This window comes from Phyllostomus hastatus, unplaced genomic scaffold (assembly GCF_019186645.2).
Source record: "Phyllostomus hastatus isolate PE091 unplaced genomic scaffold, TTU_PhHast_1.1 phas_scaffold_78, whole genome shotgun sequence".
Taxonomy (NCBI): Eukaryota; Metazoa; Chordata; class Mammalia; order Chiroptera; family Phyllostomidae; genus Phyllostomus; species Phyllostomus hastatus.
Genome location: NW_025334041.1, coordinates 115,224,168 through 115,250,993, shown reverse-complemented (window position 1 = coordinate 115,250,993; position 26,826 = coordinate 115,224,168). Strand labels below are relative to the sequence as shown.

The 26,826-nt window shown below is 43.0% G+C and overlaps 1 protein-coding gene across 13 annotated transcripts in view; it reads left to right on the top strand.

The window, feature by feature from the left end:
• LTBP1 (latent transforming growth factor beta binding protein 1) overlaps positions 1 to 26,826 on the top strand; it is a 362,585-nt gene that overhangs the window by 177,312 nt on the left and 158,447 nt on the right. For 12 of the 13 annotated variants that reach the window (XM_045827131.1, XM_045827129.1, XM_045827127.1 and 9 more), the window contains 2 exons: positions 13,445 to 13,669; positions 14,891 to 15,201. In XM_045827131.1, the coding sequence (XP_045683087.1) occupies positions 13,445 to 13,669; positions 14,891 to 15,201 (536 nt within the window). Of the gene's footprint in view, positions 1 to 4,479; positions 4,504 to 13,444; positions 13,670 to 14,890; positions 15,202 to 26,826 lie in introns of those variants that run through there. The other variant, XM_045827137.1, reaches the window with a different exon arrangement.

Here is a 26,826-nt window from a genome sequence, read left to right as displayed (position 1 = left end):
TAAAATTGAAACCTGTGATGCAGTCTTGCAAATTTTATTATTGAGTTATTTGTAAAAAGCCCTTTTTTAAAAACCTCTAACTCTAGTTCCTTCAGTTAAAGCCTGTGAGTCTGAAAGACAAAGAAGTGAAAAATCATTTCTGAGTAACTGACGTAGAAACTGACAAACAGTCCTGACAACAATGTCAGCAGGTTTCTCAGCCTATTTTGGCTGTGAGTTCAGGCACCCTCTGTACATCTGTATCCTGTGGCACACGCCTATAACTTTGGTACTGGTAGTGTTTGGGATAGCTTACCCAGCAGTCTGTAGAGGCCAGTGAACTGGTTTTACCGAGGCATTTTTGTGTTATATGGCAGTTTTAAGGTTACAACCTGCCTGTAAAGAGGGATTGGGAGCCTGTTGTCCCACCTAAAGGTTCTTTTTTTTATTTTCAGTTCAAACACGGAAAGATCTGAGGCAGAGGTCAAACGTCTGTCCCTTTGGCAGCCACACAGGATATTTCACATCCCTTGGAACGGATACTTTCCTGAGCATGGAGCTTTGACCCTTTGCACTGCATCCCGGTCACCTACCTTTGTGCTGACAGGGACTGCTAACTACTCAGGAAGACAGCTCTGAAAGGGCTCCGCGCCCTGTAAAAGATACACGAGACCAGGACAAAGACAGTGGCCTCACTCGTGGTGGCGTAGTGAGAGGGGAGCCACAGGAGGGTAATGGTCCGTGGAGGGTGGGAAGAAAAGGAAGCTGTAGACAGACCCTGCAGATTTTTGTTTATAGCGGTGGTTCCCAAACATTGTCTACCCAGAATTTATCGCTTCTGGCATGTGACTGAGTTCTACAGACCCCATTTCGTTTTATTACCCAGCGTGCTGCTGCTTTCATGTCTCACGGGGAGTGTTCTACCACTTTGTAGCACTCCTTTCCTTATCCTGCATTCTTCCCGGCTCTCCGCCCTCACTCCGTCCTCAGCAGCCAGATTCCCCCGCCCCCACCACATTAGGTCTTCCCGGCTTTTGAAACCTTCTATTCAAAAGAACAGCTTATCTTTAAAAAATGGGCAAGCAAGTTTTATTCAATAGCAGATATTAGGACATTTAGGTTGCAATTTGAAGCAAAATTAGTTGTAATCCATGTCTATACAGTAGGAAATCTCCAGCTGGAATGAGTTAACTAGTTAAGAAAGAGATGAAAAATAACCTAAAAAGTTAGCATGAAATAAGTCACTTATCAGATACTTGGAGGGATAGGAGCTTTTAAGGAAATTAAACTGTAGGACATATTAAAGAGAAAAGAACTTATAAACCTAATTATATGACTTTGACAAAATAAATATGTGCATGCAAAACTAAATTTAAGTGAATGGGAAATATATTTACAAAGATATTTTCATTAATATGACAAATAAGATCTTAAAATCTATTACCCATAAATATCATCACAAAAGTAATGAAAAATTACTAAGATTTTTAATGGGTATATCTAAGGGATAGTAAAATATATGAGTAAAAAGATGGCTCAAACAAGAGGAAATAAAAATAAACTATGTAGTGTTAGTATTAAAAATCTCTATTAATGATTTGTATAAATAAAAATATAAAGACATGGAAAATCAGCATTGTGATCATATAATCTGGAGGTAAAATGGTAGTGCTCAGAAGTTATTTCAAAGTTATTGAACTAATATACACTTTTAAAAATGAAATTCAATTTGACAACATGTGAATTTAACATGTTAGTATGCTGTTACTGATGTTAATAATTGATACTCTGTTTTTGGAAGACCCTTCAGCTCTGATATACTGAGCAACTCCAGGTCTCCTCTCTGGATTCTGGGAACAACACAGTGAGTGAGATAACACGCAGTGCCGAGCACGTCCTGGCTGGGGGTGTGCACGTTCTTTCTGTGCCAGACGCCGGTTTGGTTTCCCCTTCTGTGTGTTCCCATTGTACCCGAATCATGAAGTGGATGCTGATGGCTAACATTTGCTGAGTGCTTATAATGTGCAGACTTTTAAGTGCTTTGAATATGTGGCCTCTTTCAGGCCGCAGAACAGCCATATGAGCTGGGTACAATTTTTATCTTCATTTCATAGGTGAACAAATTTGAGCGGCAGAAAAATGGTAAAAAACCTGCCCAAGGTCATGCCACTATTAAATGATGAAAATGGCATTCACACTCCCTGGACGTCTGGTTCTAGGCCTTTGCTCTAAATGTCTGTGTTCATCCGTCCTCTCTGTGAGACAGTTACATTGGTACAATTGGCTCATAAATGTTTGTCTTTTTTACTCTGTAACCTAGTGCATTGTCTGGTGCATACTAAGCAATCAGTAAATATTAGTTGAATGGATAAGTTTAGTGGAATAACTGAGAAGGATAATATTGTTTACTTGAGGATGTTCCTTGCAGCTTTACATGTAATAATGAAAGAGAGCCCTGGCTGGTGTGGCTCAGTTGGTTGAAGCTTCATCCCATAGACCAAAAGGCCACATGTTCAATTCCCAGTCAGGGCACATGCCCAGGTTGCAGGTTTGATCTCCAGTCAGAGCGCATATGAGGGGCAACCAATTGGTGCTTCTCTCTTACATTGATGTTACTCTCTCTCTCTTTCTCTTTCTAAAAGCAGTGAAAAAATGTCCTTGGGTGAGGATAAAAAATTTTTTAAAAATAGAGAGAAATACAGACTATATAAATACACAATGAATGAATGGATATGTGGTTTATCATCTGCCCACGTAATGACATATTATGTGGCTACTAAAAATGTTAATTATTAATGCTCTGCAGCCACATATACCCTTGTGACATGGAACAGTATGATGGATATGTAGTAACAGAACAATTGCCAATATGAACTTGGTAATTGTAACTGTAATCTGGATGTCCCTCTTGGCTTTTTCAGCCTGTGGGTATAGATAATATAATGATAGTAATATACCCAGCTTATGCTAGCTCCAAACCTTTACCTGCTTACACAGCACCTTTGTCCCTTCTGTCCCCCTGCAAGTGTGTCTGAGGTCCCCAAGAATGCTCCTTTCCCCACCCAATACAGGTGGGCTGCACTCACCACATAGCATCTGCCTAGGTCTCTCTGTCCAGACCGCCCAAGGGCCACTGCAGATGGAACCCCAGGAGAGAGCCCTACCCCTGCTCAGTGGAAGGGCCCTCCTCACGATGCCTGGCTCTGTGCCCCGCCTGACATCTCCTCCAGTTCCCTGGAAGGGCCAGAGAGGTGCTTGGTAGCCTGCAGAACTGGGAGAACGGCCCTTTCTCCAGCCCTGTCCTGTCCTCTGATCCCTGGGCCCCAGAACAGTCCTCTTTGTGCCCAGTCTCACAAAGACTCTGATGCTGAAGGCTCAGTGCTGGGAGGTGGGATTGGCTTTTTATGCTTAAAACAGGGAGCAGGCATGGCAGACACAACATAAATCTTCTCTGAGTGAGTGAACACCACCTTTTGAGTTTCTAGCCTTCACGTCTCACCTCGCTGGAACTGAGGGGACAGGTGACGGACCCTTGGAGTGCAGTAGAACTTCTGCAGTGATGGAATTTTTCTATAGCGATGCTGTCTATTCAATGTGTTCATTTCCTTTTTCATTTCACTGTTGTTGACTCTAACCCCCCTATTCCTGTGATGCCTGTGCCCCAGGAAACTCCTGGGTTCTTCTGTTAATAAACAAGAAGCGCTGATGTGTTTCAACTCATATATTTAGATTGCAGGGAAAGTTCTTGAGTCTACCCAGTCTGCAACTAGCCAAACCCTTGATCTTGTTCGGACTCCATTAGCACACCCCATGACCTGTTAGGAAAATCATGAGGCTGTGGAAGAAGAAACAGAAAGGGCTTGGGACAGGACTATGTGGTAAGATTTGAGGGAAATCTCTTGGTTCTTTTGTCATAAGAGCTGTGTGAGAAAGGGCTTGAAAACCTGAGTTCCTGTTCTATTTCTGTCCCTACCTGGCTGCGTTGTCCTAAGCACACACAGTCTGTAGATCACTCTATATCCGTAGAATGAGGTGGTTGAAGTAGATTATTTGGTAGATCCTTTTTAGAACCTCTGAGGAATCCTTAGCACTCTCTGGAACATTGTTTGAAAAATACTCTTTTTAAATATACACTAAAGTTAAATTGCTTCAGAAAAAAGCGAGGGGTGTGAAAAGAGAAGTAGATACAGGCTGAATTTTTTTTCCATCTGGAATTTTTAAGGAATTAATGTCAGCATTTTTTGGTTGAGCTCTTATCTGTAAAATGCTGGGCTGTGAAATGTGGTGGATGGAAACACTGTGGCCTCTCTCCTACCACAGTCCAGATCCGGCAGGGGAAAGGAGAGGAAGAACTCACAGTGCAAGGCAGCGTGATTAGTGACACGGAAGTGATCTTAGACGCTGCACACTTTTGCAAATGGCCCTCAGGCCCTTTCTGATTCAGCAGTTCCTTCTCTGAAGGAGCGTTTCTCTCTTGGAGGCTGTTTTTGGACCAGAGGTTCGGTGCGGTTCTGTGCTCTTGAGGTAGGTGGGTATGTGAAGGTTTTGACTTCACAAATACTTCAAAATGCTAAATTTAGCTTCATTTCAAGTTCTTTTCTGAGGCAAAGGAATAAACAAATAACAAGCAGATATTCAGGGACGTAGTGGGAGCATGAACTTGGCCTCCAGAGACACCCCAGCAGAGTTCGCAAAGTACAGTGGTGAAATAAGTACAAAAGGTTTTGAAACTTCTTTCTGTACAGTGTATGTAGCTTACGTGGTATTGTTAGTTTAGAAAGCATTTTGCAGTGATACTCGAGAACATGCCAGAGCGCACTGAAGTGGCATGGGACCCAGCCCAATGTGGCAGTGACGCCCCTGGAAAAGGCAGGGCCACCAAGAATGGAGCGTGTCACTGTTTTGATGAAACCGTTTCACTGCCTGTGAAGGGGCAGGCAGCATTATCACTGCTCCAATTTGGAATGTTCCCATAATTCCCCCAAATGAAGTCAGCTTTTCACAAACCCACGAACCTTTTATTAACTGCTCTGTCAGTAAGCATGAAACTTCCATTTGAATCAGTGTCTGATTTTACATTCAAAATCAAAACAAAGCACACTGCTGACCAGACTAACTCCTCTCCCTTCTGTACAAATCTCAAGCAGCTAGATGTACATTTTAAAATTTCAACCCTGACAATGCCACTAGATAAGATGAGGAAATCTGAATTTCACTGTGTTTACTACTTGGCTAGACTTTTGAGAACCAGAATTTCAGGGATGGACTAAAACACTGTGGGTCATGTCACTGTGCAGCTGGGGACACTGACATCCATGAAGTGAAATGACTTGCCCCTGTTTTCAGAAATGTTGCTCGAGGATGTCTGAATCCCCAGGGGTCAGGGATTCTTCTACTTCTTCTGCAGCTGTAGATGCTGTTATGTTTTTCCTGAGGGTGAACCAGTGTTGGGGAATTTCTAAGAGAGAGCACCTCCAACAGCCTCTGTGGACGAAGGGTATGAGTGGAATTTTGTGATGTGCTCGATATTTGGAGCTCCTTAGGTTCTGCAAGGTACAAAATGGGATTAGATCAGGGAGCCCAGCTATGGGGAGGTTCATGATAAAGGAGAGGAAATTTATAAACAAAGCTGAGATGGCGAATGGCAGCCTCCTGGAGGAGAAGCTCTGGAAACGCCTGTGCGTGGTAGGGCGTGAGATCTCCCGGACGAGAAACAGAGGTGCTGTCGCAACATTCGTTCCTGGGCACCAGTGTGAGACACCAGTGAGAGACATCAGTGATGTTCTTGGAAGTTTTGTTCGTGTTAAGGTTAATATTTCTTTTTGCATTTGTTGAAATCTGCAGCCCAATATGCTTTAATACTTTAGTGTTTGATAGGTGTGGGCACGATGAAACAATCTTCCTCATTTCTAAAGCAGGTGAGGCAGAGATGCTGCCTGGCAGGCAGTATGCTGGGTGCATTTTTAACTCTTATTAAGGCATTTTCCCCTTGCCCCAAGAATTCTTTGGATTCTGATTTTTCCCTTTTGCATGTGTGATTGAGAATACTGATTGCTTCTCTCACACATTAAAAAAATCCTTTTATCAAAAGAATGATTATATATTTAATGAGTTTTAAATTAATTCTTCCGGAATTTGACTGGAATCGGGCTAAGGAGTGACCGAAAACGTACAGGGAGGTCCAGGAGCACAGAGCACGTGACAGCGGACATGCCCTGTGTACACAGTAGAGGGTTCTACTGATCCCGAGGGACGCCTTTCCTTTTCCCCGGATGCTGGTGCCTACGATTCCTTTTACTTTTTGACCTATTATTCTTTAAATTTTCAATTAGAGTTTATTTTCAGTGTTACTTAGTATTGGTTTCACGTAAACAGCATAGTGATTAATTATATATTTTATAAAGCGGTCCCCACGATGCTGCCAGTACTCTCCACACGTGGTTATTGCAGTGTTATTGACTATGTTCCTGATGTTCCCCATGACTGTTCGGTGACTGCCAATCTGTACCTCTGAATCCGGTCACCTCTTTCACCCAGTCTGCCCAACACCCTCCCCTCTGGCAGTCACCAGGCTGATGATCCCTGTGTCTCTGTGACTCCTGCGATTCTACCCGTTTTGGTCCTAAGTTTTAAGATTTTACATATACATATTTGTTTTACTGTATCTACTTTTATAGGCTTCCCTATATGCATGTGGAAAGAAACGGGAATCTGGCCCTTGTCTGTCTGTCCAACAAAGCTGTTCTCACTTCCTCCCTGTCACCTATACTCCGGCCATGTCAACCTTCTCTCAGTGTCTGGGCCTTTCTAAACCATGTCTCACCTCAAGGACTTAACTCCTGTTATTTCTTCTTCTGCAAGCCCTTCTTTGGCCAACGTTTCATGTCACTGGATTCTTCTCCTTTTAGGTGTAGCATAAATGTCACCTCCTTGGACAGGTTGTCCTGGACCGCTGTATCTCACTTGTTTTCTTGGTGGAGCCCATGAGTCAGTATAAGTTGGCAGACAGATAATCAAGAGCTGGCTGAAGGCAGTTTTAGAGACAACAGTTGTAAATGTCTACTTTTCATTAAAACCCCTCCAAACCCAGATTGTCATTAATGCCTACTAATCTCTGTCCTTCCTTCTTGGATTCACAGGTAGGATTAGGTCTCCTCGCTCCCCTATTTGACCTTCAGGAGAGCGTGACCTCCATGTTTGCTTTTAGTTCCAGGTTTTTATTGGTTGGTTTGGTTTTTGGGGATGCATACAGGATCATGAAGGAGGTACACGGTTTTTCTTTTTTTTAAGAGTGTGATAGGTACTTGAAGTGAGCTGTGGTTTGCAGTGTTTGTTACCTAACATACATGGTGGCTGAAAGCTTTAAACTGCGACGGCAGGAAGTCACTGCCTGGCCGAACAGCGTGGAAGGGCACCATTGAAAAGAGGGCAGCGCAGTGTAGGTATGCTTAAGGGAAGAAATGAAGTGGTAACTCTTACTTTCTAAAGATATCACTACTTTTTTTTTCACACTCTTAAGGATATCAATAAAAATGCTGAAAGCTTGTAAGGGAACAGTGTTTTGCCAATACTCAGAGACAAGTGGGAAAGCTGAAGTAGCGACTCAAATCAAAGTCACGTGTGTGTCTGTGCTGGGAGATGACAGATGCACGTTTTCTCCGAGTGGAGGTTTGTTTTCCCTGTTCTGCCTCAGCCATAATAACTTGAAATGGTCTGTCTGCTGGCACAGAAAGCAAGGGGGTGATGGAGGGGCCGAGGTGCTGCTGCAGGAAACTCAGGTGTGTTCTTAGAGCACCTTCTGAGGATACACAGTGGAAGTATTTTTGTAGTTAGCTAACAGGAAAGACAGACGGGGTATAGCTTTGTATAGTACAAGTCTTCAGAAAATTCAGTTGGCCCATGTTCACATACAAGTCATTAGTATCTATTCAGTTACACTAAGTTCCAGTTTGCGATCTAGAATATGAATGCGATTCTGGCACCCCAGTTTCTGAAGTGCTGCAGATCGTTTTATGGGCCAAAGCGAATGGTGGGATGCACCGAAACATCTGACATATTTAAAACCTCCAACGTGTTGTTCCAGCATGGGTCCTTTTGCTCATTTTGACCTTTTGTAGCCATACCAGGAGTATGTTGCGTGGGTTGTCATGCAGATGCTTTCTGGAATAACAGGCTGAAGGCCCACAGACTTCTTGTTATTTTCAGTAGGTCCCCGGGGACCACATGATGTGATGCAGTGAGTTATGGTGATGGCCGGCTAGATGTCAAGCAGATAAAAGTTACGGCATTTCCCAGCCAGCATTCTATGGGACACTTCTAGTTACGTGTTCTGAAATATATGTGCCATAGCTAGACTCACAGCCAGCACACCACAAGCTTCGCAAGTCAGCCTTAAAGATAACTTACTCTTTTTCCTCTTTATGTGTTGAGAAGGATTTATGCAACCCTGGCAGCACGGACTATATATCTCTAGGCAATGTTATGAGAGTGACATGAACTTTTGAAACAGAAAGAAACCATTCATAGTTAAATCCTTAAGTTTGTCGGTCAATTTTAAATTTGTTTTCTTTGACATCAAAGACTATTTAGCTATAAAAGATCACCTGCCACAAAGGGCTCGACCATGTATTTATTGACCTGAGGCAAAAACCTTTATATTGTAATTTAGATTTTAGAAAATGCTGGAACAGAAGAATAGATATTTTCTTCTCATTCATAAGTGGCTATAAATAGTGGCCTTTTGTTGGTCAGAATAAGTCAAGCAGAGACCATTTCTTTCATGACCAGGGAGACACAGGGTTATTGGATTCTGTTCTATGATTATGGCTGTGCCCACTTAAACTAGTAGCCCTTGCCTGGGCTGGTGTGGCTCAGGGGGTTGAGCGCTGGCCTGTGAACCAAAATGTCATGGTTTGATTCCTGGTCAGGGCACATGCCTGGGTTGTGGGCCAGGTCCCCAGTTGGGGATGTGTGAGAGACAACCAATCCATGTATCTCTTGCTCATTGATGTTTCTCTCCCTTTTGTTCTCCCTCCCTTCCTGTCTCTCTAAATTAAATAAATAAAATCTTAAAAAAACAAACAAACTAGTGCAGTCCTTGAAACATTTGTGTGGAAGTTCAAAGTTAGATTTAAACAAAACTAATTAAATTCATATTAGATTTCAAAATTGGCTATTTATACTAGAAATATCTAGTAAAAGTCAATTGGTTAATGTTTATTTGTAAAAAAGATGGTTACGTATGTGAAGTTATTTTAGTACAGACTGTAGTCATCTTTGCAAGGTAGTGTAGGACCATAAAAATAATCAAGCAAGCTCGTGCAAAATTATCTTAATAATCAATGGATTATTAAGTTCCATGACCTTGAAAAAACTTTTTGTCAAAACATTGAAACTCTTTTCCTGTAGGGTCTAAATGTATAGGAAAGTAAAAAAATAGTAAAGCTAATATTTATTTAGTGCCTTGTAATTTAAAATGTTAGAAACATTGAGAATTAAAGCATTGTATTTCTTCAAGGAGAACTTACCAAGAGTAGTCTGATCATGTTCACTTTCTTCTCATTGTATAACTTATGATACGGAGGATTTTTTTCCCTTGCCTTTGTCGGTTGTCATACTCCTTTCCAAGTCAGGGTCAGCTGCCAGCGTGTTACCTGTGGGCTCTCAGAGTCATAAGGTATCTGGGAGTTCCTTTAACGTTACTTCCTCTGGCACGTCGCCATCCTTTTCACCACATCCACTTCCCAATTTCATTTCCGGTGTTGCCACTCATTATTTTTTTGCTGTGCTTTTTTTTTGTTGTTGTTGTTGTTGACCCTTTGAATTATCCACTTCCATGAAATGTTACGTGATTTTATCCCCGAGAGGTGAGGAGGCAACGCCACTACACGTTTCCTGTCTGTGCGTGAACTGAGAACAGATGTGCAGGGATCACTCACCAGCGGCTTTGAAGGAAGCGACATGATTGGTTGCTGATCACGATAAACATCTGTTATTCGCGCAGTGTTTATGGACCAAAGAGCTAGCAGGAAAGTTTGTGCTTTATGCAATTACTCACACTTAATACACCGTGGCAACTGAAGTTTGAACCATGTTGTTGGGGGACTGGTTGTTATTTAACTAAATTGCGGAAACTGAAATTCATGCACATTGGAACCATGCAAAGCGAGTGGTGCCTATATTCCAGTTATAAATTATTTGTAGTACATTTAAATCTTGGCCTGGTTCCCCTCGCCCATGACACATCGAATCCGCCCAGAGTAGCCAAGTTGTGGTGTAGAAATCCAGCTCCAAGCTGAAGTGGGAGTTAGGAAGTCTTCGACTCCACCTTGGAGTCCGCTTTGCCTCGTCTCTTTGCCTGCACCCCGGAGTACATCGGGCACTGCACAGAGCTTGTTTCGGAGCCCATTCAGCATGGGTAGTCTGGGCTTGGGCTGCCTACACAGACATTGGGCATGGTTTCTGTGTGGTCACCTTGGTCATTTTTTTTCCTGACTCTCTTGCCTCCCCCATGGTCTCCCCTCTTCCTTGGCCTGCTCTTTACTTTGGCCTGCGCCCCATTTCCAAGTTGTACTGATTCTCCCTCCACCATTATCGTACTTCATGTTTCTTTCAGTTCTTGTTGCCATTGTCCTAATCCATGTGTTTCTCAACTTGGATTTTAATGATTTTGATGCTCTCCTAACTGGCTTCTCGACCCAGTCACTCCCTGTCCCAACCAGTCTCCCCTTCCGTCACAAGTCATGTTCCTGGAAGACTTTCAGCCTTGTTTAATCCTGTCCTTGGAGCCTCCAAAATAACTTCCTAATTAAAAAATAAAACCCAAACTTTTATATTGGGCCTTTATCCCTGGTCTGACTCAAGCCGACATTTTCTAGTTTGTCATTGACCCCTCCCTCCCTTTAAGAACTGGGGATTTCAGCCAGACTTTCTTGTTGCCTCCTAAATATGCCTCCCTCCCTCTATTTTGTCCTCCTAGGATGCATTCTTTGTTTTTTTCGAATCTTGCCCAGTTTCAAAGACTTACCCTAAAGGATCCCACCTATAAAATCTGTCTTGACTTAACAGAAATGACTGTCCTGTCCTCTGAAGTTCCACAGGGTTTATAGTTTATATTTTTTCAACTGTTGCTTACTTGCTGATCTGTTTTCAGTTATCATGTGTTATTATCTAATCTCCCCAGTTAGCTCTTATTTCTTTTTGTTTTTTAAGTGCTTTGAGAGAAAGAGTGAAGGGGATGGGTGGAGGGAGGAGGGAGGTGGGGGAAGGGGAGAGAGAGACATCAATTTTGTTGTTCCACTTATTTATGCATTCATGGGTTGATTCCTGTATATGCCCTGATCGGCGATTGAACCTACAACCTGGGTGTATTGGGACGGTGCTGTAACCAACTGAGCTACCCAGCCAGGGCCAGCTCTTACATTCCTGAGGGCTGGGACTGAATCTTCTGTAGTACCTCAAATGGTATTTGAAAGTGGTAGGCATAAATTTTTCATCCAGTATTTTTTTGAGCAGCAGCATTTATCCTAGAAGCTAAGTTACATGCTAGGGGTAAACAAGACAAGGTAATGCCCCTGACCTCACAGAGCTCTAGTTGAATGAGGTGTACAGAAAGGTTGTGAGACACTTGTAATGCAGTAAGCTCAGTGGCATGATGAGCAGTTAATGAGGGTCCGTGGAAACGCAGATAGGCACCAAACCTAGATGAGGGGCAGTGGGCAGTGCTTCTAGAAGAAGTGAGGTTTAAGCAGGGTCTAAGAGATAAATAAGAGTTCGCCAGGTGAGGGCGCCTGAACAGACTGAGTGTTCCAGGTCAGGGATACAGTGTGGATAAAGCTTGAGTGGGGGAAGGGGGCCTTACGCCCTGAGGAACTGAGTAAAGCTCCATGTAGCTGGATTGTAGGGAATGACGTGAGATTCCTAAGTGATGAGGTTTCAGAGGGCACAGGGACCCTGTGATGGGAAAGAAGTGCACACATATGATGGGTGTGTAGAATGGAGAACTTCCAGGGAGGGATGTTTGGATGGGTGAAGGGATAGATAGCACTGCACTCAGGTTTCTGTTAAGGACCCCTCCTCAGTGAATGGGGACATTAGGGGGAAGAGGATGAGTTAATGTTTTGGACATTTCAAGTTTGAGATGTCTGTGGAATATGTATATGGAGATACATAGTAGTAGATGGTTGGCAGCACGTCAGACATCCCTTACTAGGAAGTAGAGATTTGGAAGATGTCAGCATAGGACAGGGCAAAATCGTAGAGGAAGACTGTATACAGTGAGTAAAAAAGAGGATTTTAAGACCCAATTTTAAAGAGCCGGTGTTAAAGGACAAGCAAAGAGTGGATTCTGCAAAGAACACTAAGATAGACTGGGCAAAGAGGAGGGGGCAGAATAGATGAGCCAGACGTTGTGGAAACCAAGGGAAGACCGAAATCCGTCCTTTTGATTTAGCAACACGGAGACGGTTAGTGACCTTAGGAAGAGCAGTGTTCGTGGCAGAGGGGTGGGGTGGGGACCACCACCCGGCCATGCTAGATTGCAATGCGTGGAGAAGACAGTGGACAGACAGTTTGATCATGGAGGAGAGGATTTAAACGCAGTAGCAAATGGAAGGAGATGGAGTTGAGGGTTTTTAATTTTTTAAGCTGGTGGAAAACTGCTCTTGTTTAAAGGCCGATGGGAAGAATTCATTAGTGATAAAGAGTTTGGCCACAAGCTGAATTTCATCAGAATGTAAAACTCCTCTTAAAATTCTTTACCCAATGTGGCCTTTTATCTTCTGGTATTCTAAATAAAATTCCAAACTACTGATCACTCTGCACCTTCTAGTTTCACTGTGGTCTTGTCATCCCAAAGAGATTGTGAATTCTGGCAAAGCAGGGCTCAAACTGTGCCACTCCCATATGATGGAGCAGCACTTAGTGTGTTTCAGATTACGTTCCCAACAGAGACTATTTTTAAGTATCCTCATTTGTTACCCTGTTTATTCTTTGAAGAAGTATTTAATGTCCACTGTGTACCAGGCCTTATTTTAGGTTCTAAGGATCGAGAGGTCACTAAGCCAGACATATCTTTTTTTTCTCAAGGATTTATAATCTAAGGAGACTGCTAATAAATAAGGAATTAAGTAGGAGAAAGTAATTACAGAACGCAAGAGATACTGGAAAGGACGCTGTGATAGATGACAGCCCTGAGTGGCTCCTTTGTACATGCCTTTTCCCAGGAGTTCGTTCCGTTGTTGAGGGGGGACACCACAGGCCAACGGAGAGTTAAAGACTCAGGAGGGAAAGAAAAAGATCGTGAATAATAGAGACTTTTTTTTTCCGTAGTGTAGTTAGTTCTTTGTTCACTGATTCAAAAGTCAGTCGAACTATGATGGCTGTAATGGGGCCGTGTGTTTTGGGAGTTGTTACTTAGCATTTGAGAAACTAACCAATTCTCCTCAATTTCTCTTTTCCCTTTCAGTAATTTGCCATCTTCCATGTATGAATGGTGGCCAGTGCAGCTCGAGGGACAAATGCCAGTGCCCGCCGAATTTCACAGGGAAGCTCTGTCAGATCCCGGTCCACGGTGCCAGCATGCCCAAACTTTATCAGCATTCCCAGCCGCCGGGCAAGGCCTTGGGAACGCACGTCGTCCACTCCACACATACCTTGCCTCTGACCATGAATGGTCAGCAAGGAGTCAAAGGTAAGCATATTATTTTGACTTTGCCAGATTGCCAGACCTCTGCTGACCTGCCAGACTCATAGAGAAGCCAAGTATCTGCAGATGGCCAGGGCTGGTGTTAGAACAGAAAGGAGCATGTGATGTGTGGCCTGAGAAATGACAGCGGGGACAGAATGTGGGCCCAGGTATGCGGCTGCAGTGCTTACGAGGCCGTGGAGATTTGGTATCTAAGAAATGGAAACAACAAAGGAGCCCGGCCTCCTCTGACGCCTCTGAGCACCGAGAGCTGGTGAGGTGCCTGCCCCTGCTCTGGCCGGGCCCGGGGACTGGGAAGACACACAGCGAGTGTTCCGGCCCTGCCGGCGTTAAAGCACCAGTGACCACGCCATTCCTGCAGTGGATCCCACGTCTACGCAGTTGTTAAAGAGTGCTTGGTTTTAGTTCTGAACGGTCACTGAACCTCCCCGGGCTTTGATTTATTCATCTGCAGAGGAAGGTAAACTAGGTCACTTGGAGCTCAGAAATTCTATGACTCACTCATTCTTTTAACCCTGGCACTTCTAACAGGCGCGATTTTTTTTTAAGGGGTCAGAGAGTGTTACTGGCTGTTATTCTTTAGAACCCGAATATTCGCCTCAGAGGATGAAATTTTGTTTGAAAACGGCACAAAATAAACCTTGTTACAGATATAAAATATCACACTGTGATATTTTGTGTTTGTGTCCCAGTATGCACCAAAGTGTATCTACAATGTGTTATTTAAGCGTTAGAGAATTGTGCTTTATGAAATTATGTTTCCTTTTTGCGTAGAAAGATATATCCTACAACTTTTACAATAGAGACTTCATGAGAAATTAAAAAATAATCCAATTCCTGAGTCTTCATTGCTATCATTTGATCAAATGTACCTCCCTATGGCCACAAGCTGCACGAATTTAATAGTTTCATTAAAAAATATTTTTACCTTATGAATATGTTACTTGAGAGGTTTGAATTTCTCTTTATAATTAGTTTAGTTTTTAAAATATATAAATTCAGGTTTAATTTTTAAGTGTACCCTTTTATTCTCACTGATGTTGATGGCTGTGCAGCAAATATATGTATACGGTCCGTATGTATAATTTAGCCTGTGTACAACATATGTGCATGTCAGTGTGGGTGTGTACGCGTGAAATTTACTCTCATGCTGACTCACTTGTGAATTGTTCACGACTGACAAGTTTTCCTCCCAATCCGTTTTAGTGAAGTTTCCTCCCAACATAGTCAACATCCACGTGAAGCACCCTCCTGAGGCTTCGGTCCAGATCCATCAGGTTTCACGAATCGATGGCCCAACGGGCCAGAAGGCGAAAGAAGGCCAGCCAGGCCAGTCCCAGATCTCCTACCAAGGGCACCCCGTCCAGAAGAGCCAGACCGTCCAGAAGAGCCAGACCGTCCAGAAGACCCAGACCGTGCATTCCACGTACTCCCACCAGCAAGTCATCCCTCACGTCTACCCCGTGGCCGCGAAGACCCAGCTTGGCCGGTGCTTCCAGGAAACCGTCGGGTCACAGGTGAGCCGCGCTGCCCAGCCTGTGTGTTCGCTTTCTAGAAAAGGGCTCATTTTCACAGGAAAGCCAGGCGTGGTGAAATGGTTTTCTGTGGAAGGAGTAGGCACACTGGCCCGCGGGCCTGTTTTTGTAAATAAAGTTTGATCGGAACACAGCCACACCCAGTCATTTGCATATTGCCTGCCCTGCTTTCTTGGTCTGGGCGGTAGAATTACTTTGTCTCAAGGAGATCATGTGATCTGTAAACCCTAAAATACGGTTGGCAAAGCCCTTCACAGAAAAAACTTGCCAACTGCTGATCTATGAATAATTTTAAGTGGTGAATTTCCCAAAATGCTGCTGGAAGGCCGTGATTATCATTTATGTTTTTCGGTTAAAGTGATCTGTGGATTCTGCAAAGTGTTCAAAATACTTCAGCCTTTTTGCAATAGTTACAGGTGGATAGGTATAGTTGAGTTTTGAATGAAATCAGAGTTTGTCATCTTTTTTTCCTTATGAAAAATCATAACTAGAATGGCAATAACTGAGTAGTTTCAAGTGCAGAGTGAGATGTTTTAAATATCTCTGGATTTGCATGTAACATTAGGCCTATATCTGTTTCGTAAAGAAGGAGGAAGGCCACTTTTTCTTTAAAACTCATCCTTGGAAGTGCATAGTGGAGGCAACAAAAGTACTGGCTCTTTTACCCGAACCACTTGGTGCGACCCACTTTGGGGTTATGTGATAATGACCTAGCTTGGTCCTGTGGTTCTCATCCTGTCATTTGATTCTGGTTTCAGCCTCATGTAAAAAGAGTAGATGATGTGCATGTATTATACCTCTGCCCCTACCTGAATTTTGAAAGAAATATTGTGTGTGTGAAACATTTTGGGGTAGTAAGAAACCATCATTATTGCTTTAGAAACCTGGAAGATACTTTCAGGTACTGGGCAGGTCTGTGGTAGGCCTCTCACCTTTCTCCCAGGGGAGAAGGCGGAGCTGGTTCGTAGACCTGCATGGACGAGCACCCACGTGCAGTCAGAAGATCTTGGCTAGAGCCGTGGGCCCAGGACTTGGTGGCGGGGAATCAGCTTTCTTATCTGTATGGTGGAGACAAGAATATGGGGCTTTATTAAGATTAGACGAGGTAACATGAGCATTGCTTTCCAAATGTTATAGAAGTATGCAAATATCTACTTAGAAGACACCCATCTATCTGTAGTGTCAAACTTACAAATAGTCAGAGTAGGTGATTACTTGCTTCGCATAATTCCAGTAAGACAGGCAAAGCTTGATCTCCCCAAACACAACCTTTGTCTGCCTGCGGAGACTTGAAATGGCTCCCAAACTTGCCACAGCTTTTCGTTTGTCAGTTGAAGACCCAAGTTTAAGCAAACACTTCTGGGAGAAGGAACAGCATCAGTTGAAATTTAGCTTAGAGCTAAAGTCTGGATTCTTGTGCTGATAGCAGCTTGTTATAGGGGCAGTGGGACTGAAGATGAACTTTATACTCTTCACAGTTTTGCCCTCGACCAGCCTTGGAGAGAGAGGATGGATTTGGTGCCATTTGCATTGTTTAGTCATTCCAGCTGAGGCTGGTCATGAGACAGGAAAAAGCAGATCCTTTTAAAACTGTGTGCCCAGTGCCTTTCTCCCCAGTTTCCAAGTTGGAACACAGATGAAAAAAAAAAAAAAAGCAAGAAAATGAAGTATTCGCAAACTTGTTATTCTTGTGTAATATTGGGCAGATGATTGCTAACTAAAAAAGATTTAAAAATGATTTACTTTTAAGCCTAAGATGGACTATATAATCAAAATGAATTGGCTAATTGGTGGAGTTACTTGGGTAATTCAGATTCGGTGGGATACTTGTGCCTTATCTGCGTGCCTCTCTCTCTGACTTTTAGTCTGGATGGTGCAGACAGTGACCTCTATTCTTAATTCTTTTTGCATGTGTCGTCCCTGACAAGAAGCTGCAGAGTAAGGCCTGTTGTCAGAAAACATCCTCAGTAGACACACAGTGTACATCCTCAGTTTGCCTTCTTGTTGGTGAGACACGTTGCTGGGTACCTCTAATTGCCCAGTTGATTAGTCCAATTAGGATGACCCAGGCATTAAAAAAATGTATCCATGGTGCATAGTTAATAGTATGTAAATTATATCCTACAGAGATGTTTGCAAACATTTGTGCTTTCTTGCTGTGGCTGGCTCATATACACAGCTGCAGGGGGAGGTATAGGTAGATTTTAAATAAATGGTAAAAACAACTGCATAAGTGCTCAATAGTGCTTTGCTCATGGCAATAGTCTTTATTAGCTGCAGATTTCGACTGTTGAGACTTTTATGCCATAGAGGTGTCGGTAAGCATCCACGTTTATGCATTGCAGTAAGAGAGCACATACAAAACAAATCCAGCAGAAATAGCCCTGTTTCTGTGCACATTCTAATAGTTAGGCAGTCAGCTGGGGGTTGAGAACCCAGCATGAACTGTGGTTAATGTATTTAAATTCAGGGAAGCTCCGTAGAGTAGAATTTCATGAACTGCTTGGATGATGGAGGAAAATGGGTGATGGGTTAGGAAAGCAAACTCCTAGAGAAGAGGGGGAGAACAGTGAAACAGAGGAAAGAGAACTTGGCGAGAAACGGGCGAGGGAGAAGTGTCCGTGAGACTGGAGACGTGTGACAGCCCGGGACCCCTGGCAGGTGTTTGTACAGACGCGAGGCCTCTTAAGCCCGAGGCCCGGTGCCAGCAGAGTGACTCGGTGTCAAAGAACAAGGGGTGCGAAGCCCGCTTGATCAAGTCATCCAACTCAGAGTCATCAAAAGTGGGGCAACCAGCGTTTTGTGCCTCCTGAGGTGATATAGTACAAAGTTTGCACATCACCCTAAAAGTGTTTTGGCCCAAAATGTTCAACCTGAATCTAATCAAGCCTTTGTACTTAACCTCCAGCTTCTAGGGAACCCCGAGGGTAAAGACACAAGCTAAAAATATAACTCCCACCCATTGCCATCAGACAGATTCATAATGTAGGATATTGTTGCCTGTTTTTTTTTTTTAAAAAATCATATAATGGAAAAAAACTAGAATGACTTTTCTAGAAAGAAACTAAAGAACCACAACAACAAATGTAATGTATAAACCTTAAACAAATTGTGATTTTTATTTAAGAAAAAAACCTCCTCTAGAAAATATTTGGGAACAATTGGGGAAATTTAAGTATGGATTAGATATTAGGTGATATTTTGGAATTACTAATTTTTTAGGGGTAATAATAGTATTAGGGTTTGTGGGGCAGTGGCCTTGTTCTTGAGAGGTAAGGCTGAAAATTTTAGGAGTGAAATGCCATGATGTTTATAATTTATGTGCCAATGAACGCACACAAACATTGCAAAACTAACAAATTTTGGCTATGGGAAGTGGACATACGAGAGATTGTGTAGTATTCTTTGGATAGCTCAGCATATTGGAAATTTTCTAATGAGTAATAAAGGGGGAGGTTAAAATTTTCTGGATGCACAAACACAGGCACACTCCCTTTTGTTGTTTTCATTACATTGTGCTTCCTAGATACAGAATTTTTTTTCATTGAAGGTTTCTGGCAACCCTGCCTTGGGCAAGTCTATTGGCACTGTTTTTGTAACAGGCTCGAATGGTGGTTAGCATTTTTTAGTGATAAAGTATTTTTCATTAAGATATGTTTTAGACATATTGCTACTGCACACTTGATAGACGACAGGATATTGTAAATATCATTTTCTGTGCACTGGAAAACCAACACATTCATGTGACTCGCTTCTATGGCAATATTTGCTTTGTTGTGGAGGTCTGGAACTGAATGGCAATAACTTTGAGACGTGCCTGTGGAATACTATAACTTGAAAGCTGAACTTACAAGTTGTAACGTTCATATAGTCCGTGAATTTTTATAAAAGATTTTAAAATGTTGCAACTTGTGAATGAATAGGGCAGGTGGGCAGGTGTGAGGTAGACAGGAGGAGGTCAGGGAAGAAAAGGTGGCCTTGGTCCACGAGGGAAATGGCCAGGGTCCGATCTAGGAGAGACGTTGAAAACAAAGGGATGACAATAAGGGCTTACACGAATCATCGAGCATCAGGATTTGATTACAGGCTGTTACAAAGGAAAAGATGGTGATGAGTTGGGCTCTTCTGCGTTTCCTTGCTTCAGAAATCAGACAAATGCTCGCTCTGATTGATTCACTGGCCCCTGGGGGAGGATTGCGAGGTGAGGATGAGTAGCTACATCTTGTTTTAAGCAGCCTCATTCTCGATTGACATCAGCATAGTTTATTCCTGGATATCAGTCAGGGACGGCAGTGCTGCGTTAGAGATAGAGGGAGAGAGGACTAATGGGAAAAACACAGCGGTCAGTGAGTGGATCTAGTGATGACAGTTAGGTGCGTGAGCACAGAGGACATTTCTCTGGCATGCATATAAAGAGAAGAGAGCAGGAATAATGGAACTGGAAAGAACTATAATGTTTTTCACCTTGACAGAGTGTCAAGGAATGGGGTTGGGGGGTATCCTTCCTATCGTAGAAACTGATGTTTCATCTTTCAGAGTCCTAAAAATAATGTCTCGTTCTTAATATCATATAAAGTATTGATTTTTATGTGAATTGGACTGGGTACAGACATCATTAAATTCAAAGTATTAAAAGAATAGACATGAATAAATATATGGGGTGGCTTAGAGGAATGGGATTCTTCAATGTAAATCAAGTTCAAGTACTTGATGGGTGACAGCTCTGGCAGAGTTAGGCATTTGTGCTGCCTGGAGTAGAGAGGTCCACTGTGGATATTTGAAGACATTTTGGGGCATTTGCTCACTGCATAGGTCAAGTTAGAGCTGTGTCTCTAGTGGCTACAATTCGCAGCCACTTTCAGGGCCATCTCATGTTTTCATGTAATTAAAATTGGAATGTTCCCGTGCTAGTGTTCATCAATAAGAAGAGAGCAAATTTCAGAAAATATCCCTCTAATCTATTTTCGAACCACAGGGACGTTGAATATTCATACACCCGTCCCACTGTGCAGGGTCCCCTTTGCTTTAAACTGGGATCCAGATTTGAAACTTATTTGGCATCTAAGGTTTTGGTTGTTTCAGATATGTTTTATTTGTTGCCTAATTGCTGGAAATAAATATTTCTATTACTGAATGATGCCAGGTGGTATGAAAAGGCCTTGTCTGTGAAGAGGTCAGGATCATGGTGTAGTGTTCAAGGCCCATCTCCCACGCTGGGTCTGCCATTGCCCAGTTGGCAGGCAGATGCTCTTTTGCTCGAGGGCAGAGGTCGCGCTCCTTCCTTACTCATAGGCACTGCAGGACGAGACAAAAAAATTATTCCAGACCATTTGCAAATGCCAAAAGACCAGAAAATGCCACATCTGAATACCCGAATTAACTAAGAAGAACAAAAATACTGGAAAACCTGAAAAGAGGTAAACAGAGATATTTTTAGTACGGCACTCTTACATGATAAAGATGATCAAATAATACACAAACCCACCTTTATAGTTTGCAGCCATAAAATCACCCATAACAGTAAAAAAAAAAAAGAAACAAACACGTAAGAGACAAACGCTCTAAGATTAAATTTCTTAATCTTAGGTACTCTATAGGAGAAAATAATCTTTATGTGGATTAGGAAGAAAGGATCAGGACTGGATGTGAAATTGTGAAACCACTGGAAAAGCCTTTCTTTCCTTCAATTACCAGTCATATAAATAATAAGACATGAGGCCAAACTGAGTTAAAGTGACATGAGAACTGGTCGGGATCCCCTCAGAACTTTCAGAAGTTGTTCCAGCCCTTCTCTTTGGATGGGAAGAATGGAAACAGAATGGGCCATTGGAGAAAAAGATTATTTAATTGGAGATAGGTCTCTTGGCAGATAAATTGAGTAACATCATCAAGCTCTAAACCTTAGTACTGGAATACACACACGCGCACACCACTCTGAAGGGCCAGATGCACTTAGCTTTTGTTTAAAAAAATTTTTTTAAATAGGCATCATGGAGAAATTAACAGGAACGTGTGAGCTCATTGAAGTGGAAAGTATCCTAATTACATGGCTGAAAGGACTTTTTGAAAAAAAGTCTCCATACTTCTGCCGCTGGACTTTGAAGAAAAATATTTCTTGGTCTGCACCACACAGAAGCCGGTGAGAAAGCAGGGAAACAGACGGCAGGCCTGCCAACCCCATGCGGCGGGAGAAAGAGAGGTGGATGCGTCGAGGCAGATGTGGGTGCAGAGACGGGCCGTAGATGTTCACCATCGCTGCCCAGTGACGGACAGTGAACTTAGTACTCAAGGGAGCTGGGATAGTAAGTGCTGCTCGGAAACCTGTTGTTTAATTTACAAAGACTCCCCTCTGCCCCGACTGTAAGAGTATTACTGAGGCGAGGCCTAAAGCTATGATGAAATAATAGTTTTATTCTGACGGGGATAATGCCAGAATGATTGCAACACTTTCACATGGGTCATTTCCCTATACGGAGACCAAAATGATGTAAGCAGATGAGAGGACTGAGGAAAGAATAGCTATAAAACACTTCCTGGAGACTTTAGTCTCTCCTGCACGCGGCATCCTTTGTGGGGGCAGGAGAGCCGAGTCAGCCCGGCTGGGTCAGCAGGTGTGCGTGTTACCTGTTTCCCCAGCTCACGTGCTCTTAGGGCAGGACCTTCCCAGACAAACTTCATCTTGCTGAGGTGCTGCTGGGCGATGATTAAGGAAGGCAGGGCTGGAGCTACCAGACGTCTGCCTTCCCGCCATGAGCAGAGAGCCCTGCTAGGGTGTGCTGATGGAATTTACTGAAGCTTGGCCTCCTTCAGGTGGAATAAGTCATTAACACCAGGCCCTTCCTGTGCCATCTGGGTTTTTCTTCAGTGTCCCACTTAAATACTCCTTTGGCATCATCTAAGAAATATTTAATTGAGTGCGAGTGAGTCTGGTTGTCTCCAGTGGCTCTACCATGGCCATCCTTGCCAAACCTTACCTGTGTCAGCAGCGGAGGTATCGCCAAAGGTGTGACCCACGTCTCAGTGATAGGTGCCTGGAGCTCGGCGGTGCTGGCTGGCCCCGCTCCTGAAAGCCCTGCCAGACCGGCTGCGTGGTGCAGGGGCCTTCGCCCCTGGAGTCGAAGACGAGGATTGTATCCAAAGGGGGAAATGCCGCATGGGAAAGGGAACACATCTGCAGGTTGCTGGGCTCCTGCCAAGTGGCGGGGAGGCCTGCTAGCTTTATTTGGATTGAGAATGTGGGACTGAGCTGTTAGGATAATCAAAATACAGATTCTTAGAACTGAAGTAGAGCACTTCAGAGAACGGGTGATGACCCAGACATTACCCTTCCTACTGCCTAATATCAGTCTTTACCGGGACCGGCGTCAGCCTCGAGCGTTCACTTACCCCGACTTGTTTCGTAGACTCTCAAGTCCATGTTTCTCTGGTCCTTCCCACGCCCATCCTCTCAGCCCTTCTTTGTTTTATTGGCAATGAAAATGCCTTGATCGTGACGTGAGATATCAAATGTCTGTATTTTATACCTCTAGGACTGACTGAAATAAGGTACCTAGTAATAATTACATTCTTGCTTTTACAGAAGAATGGGTGTTGGAAATAATTATAGGGAAGTCCGGAGTGGAAGTATGTTACATCATTTCTGATACTGACGAAGTGGCAAGATGCTGTGGTCATTACATTTGCGAGAAGATGATAGTTCTGAGCATGTTGGAAGTAGTTTTAAGAGACCATGGCTTGAATTGATGGTTCATTGAGGCTCTATGAATTACAAAAATGTTTAAAGAGTCACAGCTGGTATTGCTAGGGTCTGATGTTTCTTGGTCTACATGATGCTTTGAAACTGAGATTTATCCACATGAAGTGGAATCATCTGGTTTACTAAAACACAAAAAAACCAAAAACTGAAAAAAAAAGAAAAGAACCCGCCATCCAGTCCTCTGGAATCTGACCCATAAAACTTTAGTGAACATGGCAGCATCTCCCTGTGTTGAGAGACAACAAAGTGATTGTTCTGCTCCACCCTGCATCTGCCCCGACCACGATGACCGTCTTTCCTTCCAGTTTTCTTTCTCCTCTTGTCTCTTTTTGTGTTTAAATGAATTTATATATAAAGTTGGAGATTCTGTTGCAATAAGATCTCCTTATGAGACTCTGCTTTTACTCTAGCAGTACTGCGGTTGTATAAACAACTTTGAAATTCCTGTTTTTGAAGAACTGTTTCAGAACTGTTTCTTCACTCCTCATTTGCAGCTCCCTCATTTGTTACACTGTATCCTCAGTGAATCTGAAACTCCCAGAAGTCAATGCAGCCTTCGGGAGCTTCGATTTGCTACCGTTGAGGATGTTTAAAATAACATGTCTGTAGACCTGAAGAGGATTCTGTAATCCAGACAGAAGAGTTTTAAATATTTTGAACAAAGGTAGCAGTGCCTTCAAGGTGATCGATCACCTTGTAGAGGACTGGATTTGATTGTGCAAACTTTAAGATAGTTGTTAAGAACTAAAAGGTAATGGGAAAAAATACAATAAAGATTAAAAAAAAAAAAGAAAATGGCCCTAACATTCTGTGGCTTGGGGGCAGGCATCTTAGGAGGACAGTGTATTTTTGTAAAGTTGATAGCTGATAGAGAACATTCACATTTATGCCCTTACTTGACCTTCAGAACAACTTCAAAACAAGGGAAAGTAGGTATTCTTGTCTCCCATTTACTTAAGTGAAACTTGAGGCCCACAGAGGTAGGGACAGGCTTGCGTTGTTATTTCCAAGTCGATTGCTCTTTTTTCCATTTTGGCAAACGCGCCATTCCATTCTCTGGCCCTCAGTGTCTTTATTTTACAAATAACTGGTTTGGCTGAGAGGACTCTGTTAGCCCCACAGTCCTCTGACTGTGACGGTGTCAACATCTCTCTTCTCCACAACCTTAGATGCCACTGATGCTCACAGATGCACAGGCTCGTGGACCAAGCAAACTGCAAACATCGGACATAGTCAACACTTAGAATGCTCTCTCAAATCCACCCCGACTTGAGAGACTCCTCTCGGGTGTCAGCACCTGCCCAAAACTTTCTGGTCCCCCTCTGACCCACATTGTTCTCTCCTCCGTGACTTCTTTTTTAAAAAAGGTTTTATTGTGGGAGGGAGTGTGCAGGGTAGAGAGGAATAAAGGGGGGGGATGGGACAACTGTAATAGTATAATCAATAAAATATATTTAAAAATATATTTAAAAACAAAAAAAAGATTTTATTTATTTTTAGAGGGGGAGGGAGGGAGAAGGAAAGAAACATCAATGTGTGGTTTCCTCTTCTCGCCCCCTACTGGGGACCTGGCCCACAACCCAGTCATGTGCCCCGACTGGGGATTGAACCAGCGACCCTTTGGTTCACAGGTCGTCACTCAGTCCACTGAACCATACCAGCCAGGGCTCCTTCCTGACTTCTTACTGTATTTTTAATCCATCAGACCATTTTGAATTAAGTGTCTTAAAGTTGTTGATTTTTTGCCTTTTTTCTCTTCCCCTTAAAGCTTGTCCTTTTCACAAGGGCAGGGCTCTTATGAACTGAGCTCAGGGCCGGGCACAGATGAGAAGTTCATAAATACGTGAGCATTAGTCAGGTTAGGCTCAGTTGTGCGGTAGTAATAAACCCAACAAACGCTTCCATTCTGCACATGCTAGATGTCTCACAGATGAGCAGGGGGCTGGGTGCTGCACATCTCTCAGGGACTCGGGCTGCTGGCGGTTTCACCATGTTACTGCAGGGCTACCTAGAACACGCAGCCTCCTCGGTTTCTGCAGAAAAAGAAGAGAGGTACTGTGAGGACACGGAATGGGTCCCATGGCCCTATCTCACTGTCAGTCTTACGGCATTGTTATGGTTGAACTGCGGTCCCCTCAAAATTCCTGTGTTGCAGCATTAACCCCATTGTGACTGTATATCAAGATAGACTCTATGGGGAGATAACTAACATTAAATGAGGTCATGTGTGTATGGGGGGCCCTGATACCATGGCAGTAGTGTTCTTATCAGACACGGCAAGCTTGCTCTCTTCACGTGCTGAAGACACAGCAAGGGGGCAGCCTCCTGCAGGCCAGGGAGGGAGTCCTCACCAGAACTGACTGTGCTTGGCACCTCAATGTCGGATTTTGACTCTCCAGAACGATGAGGAAATGAATGTCTGTTGTTCAAGCCCCTACCCCACCCCACCTCTGTTGCAATCTATGGTATAATACTTTGTCATAGCAGCCCCAGCAGACTCATACAGTTAGGGAGCCAGGATTAGGGGGGAAGCACGTGGTTCTTAGGTGAGTTGTAAATGTTCCTGCCAAGTGGCAGGGCAGTGGTCAGGACAGACGTGATTTCCTGCTTGCAGAGAACTAGAAAAGGCAATTAGTATGATCATGGCATTCAGTTTATCTACACTACTTGCAACCAGACCACAAGTAATTATTAGTTTTGAGTTCTGTGTACTTGGATAAGACATAGAAAACTGAAAGCTTAACCAAGTGAAGCACGTGTTACAATTTACGTCATGCTGTGAGGTCCCAGAAGCACATGTTATAATGCACATCATGCTGTCAAGGTCCAAAATGGTTTTTGTTCCTTTAAGTAGCACTACGTAGACAAAACGGAAACTGATAGACATTGAAGTTTAATACAGAAAAGTTTTTCCCAATACAGTTGTAGAATAAGCATTGGGGAGAAGAGGTCTTTTATGCTTATCATTTGAGAGTGATCTGGTTGCCATAGTAATAGTAACCATGCCTGTGTGCCCATCTTTCTTTCCTCCCTCGATACAAATATATCTTTTTTAGACACATTCTTGGTAATGGAACTTAAAATAAATTTTGTATTTTCACCATGTAGTACTAGGATTTATGATGTGACTTGTGTTGTTTTGCTGCAAGGAATGGCTAATAGGAATTAACATGTCAGAAATACAGTCATGCCAATACTTAATTATGCTTTTTGCAATTTAAGAATAACAAGACACATATATCACAGCCTGGTAGACTTTTAAAACGCTCATATCGTTGTGGAGGTGGAAGCCCAAATCCGACCATTTCTTTAGAAAAGATGTCAACTCAGAAGTTTCACGCTTCGGAATTTTTTTCCCTTCTGTATGTTACTTTAAAACCTTTTTTTGCCTTGGTGTAACTTTTAAAATACCATTTCATAAACTAAAGTCGTTGTCTGGAATTCCTTGAAGCCCATGGTTTGGCTTCAGCAGGCTTTAAACAAATACACTCTCAGAAATCGATGTGGATACCTTTCCAGCAGTTAATGCCCTAGTCACAGTCGATACTTTATAAAATCAATAGCCTGAAATATCAGAGGATTATGGTTGTATAAGATACCCCCAAATACCTAACATTGTTTTAATTACTCTAATAAAAGAAAGCTGGGTGGATTTTTTTTTTTAAACCTTGCTTATAAAGAATGCTCTGCTCAAGCCAAAGCAAATTTTTTACAAGTTCTTTTAGAAAATCTGGAAGTATTTAAGCATTTTCCTCCTCTTCTTATGAGACAATGCTTGTGAGCCTGCCAGCGCTCCATCGTACAATATTCTCCTTTATGACAACAAGCCTTTAGAACAAGTTGATCAAATA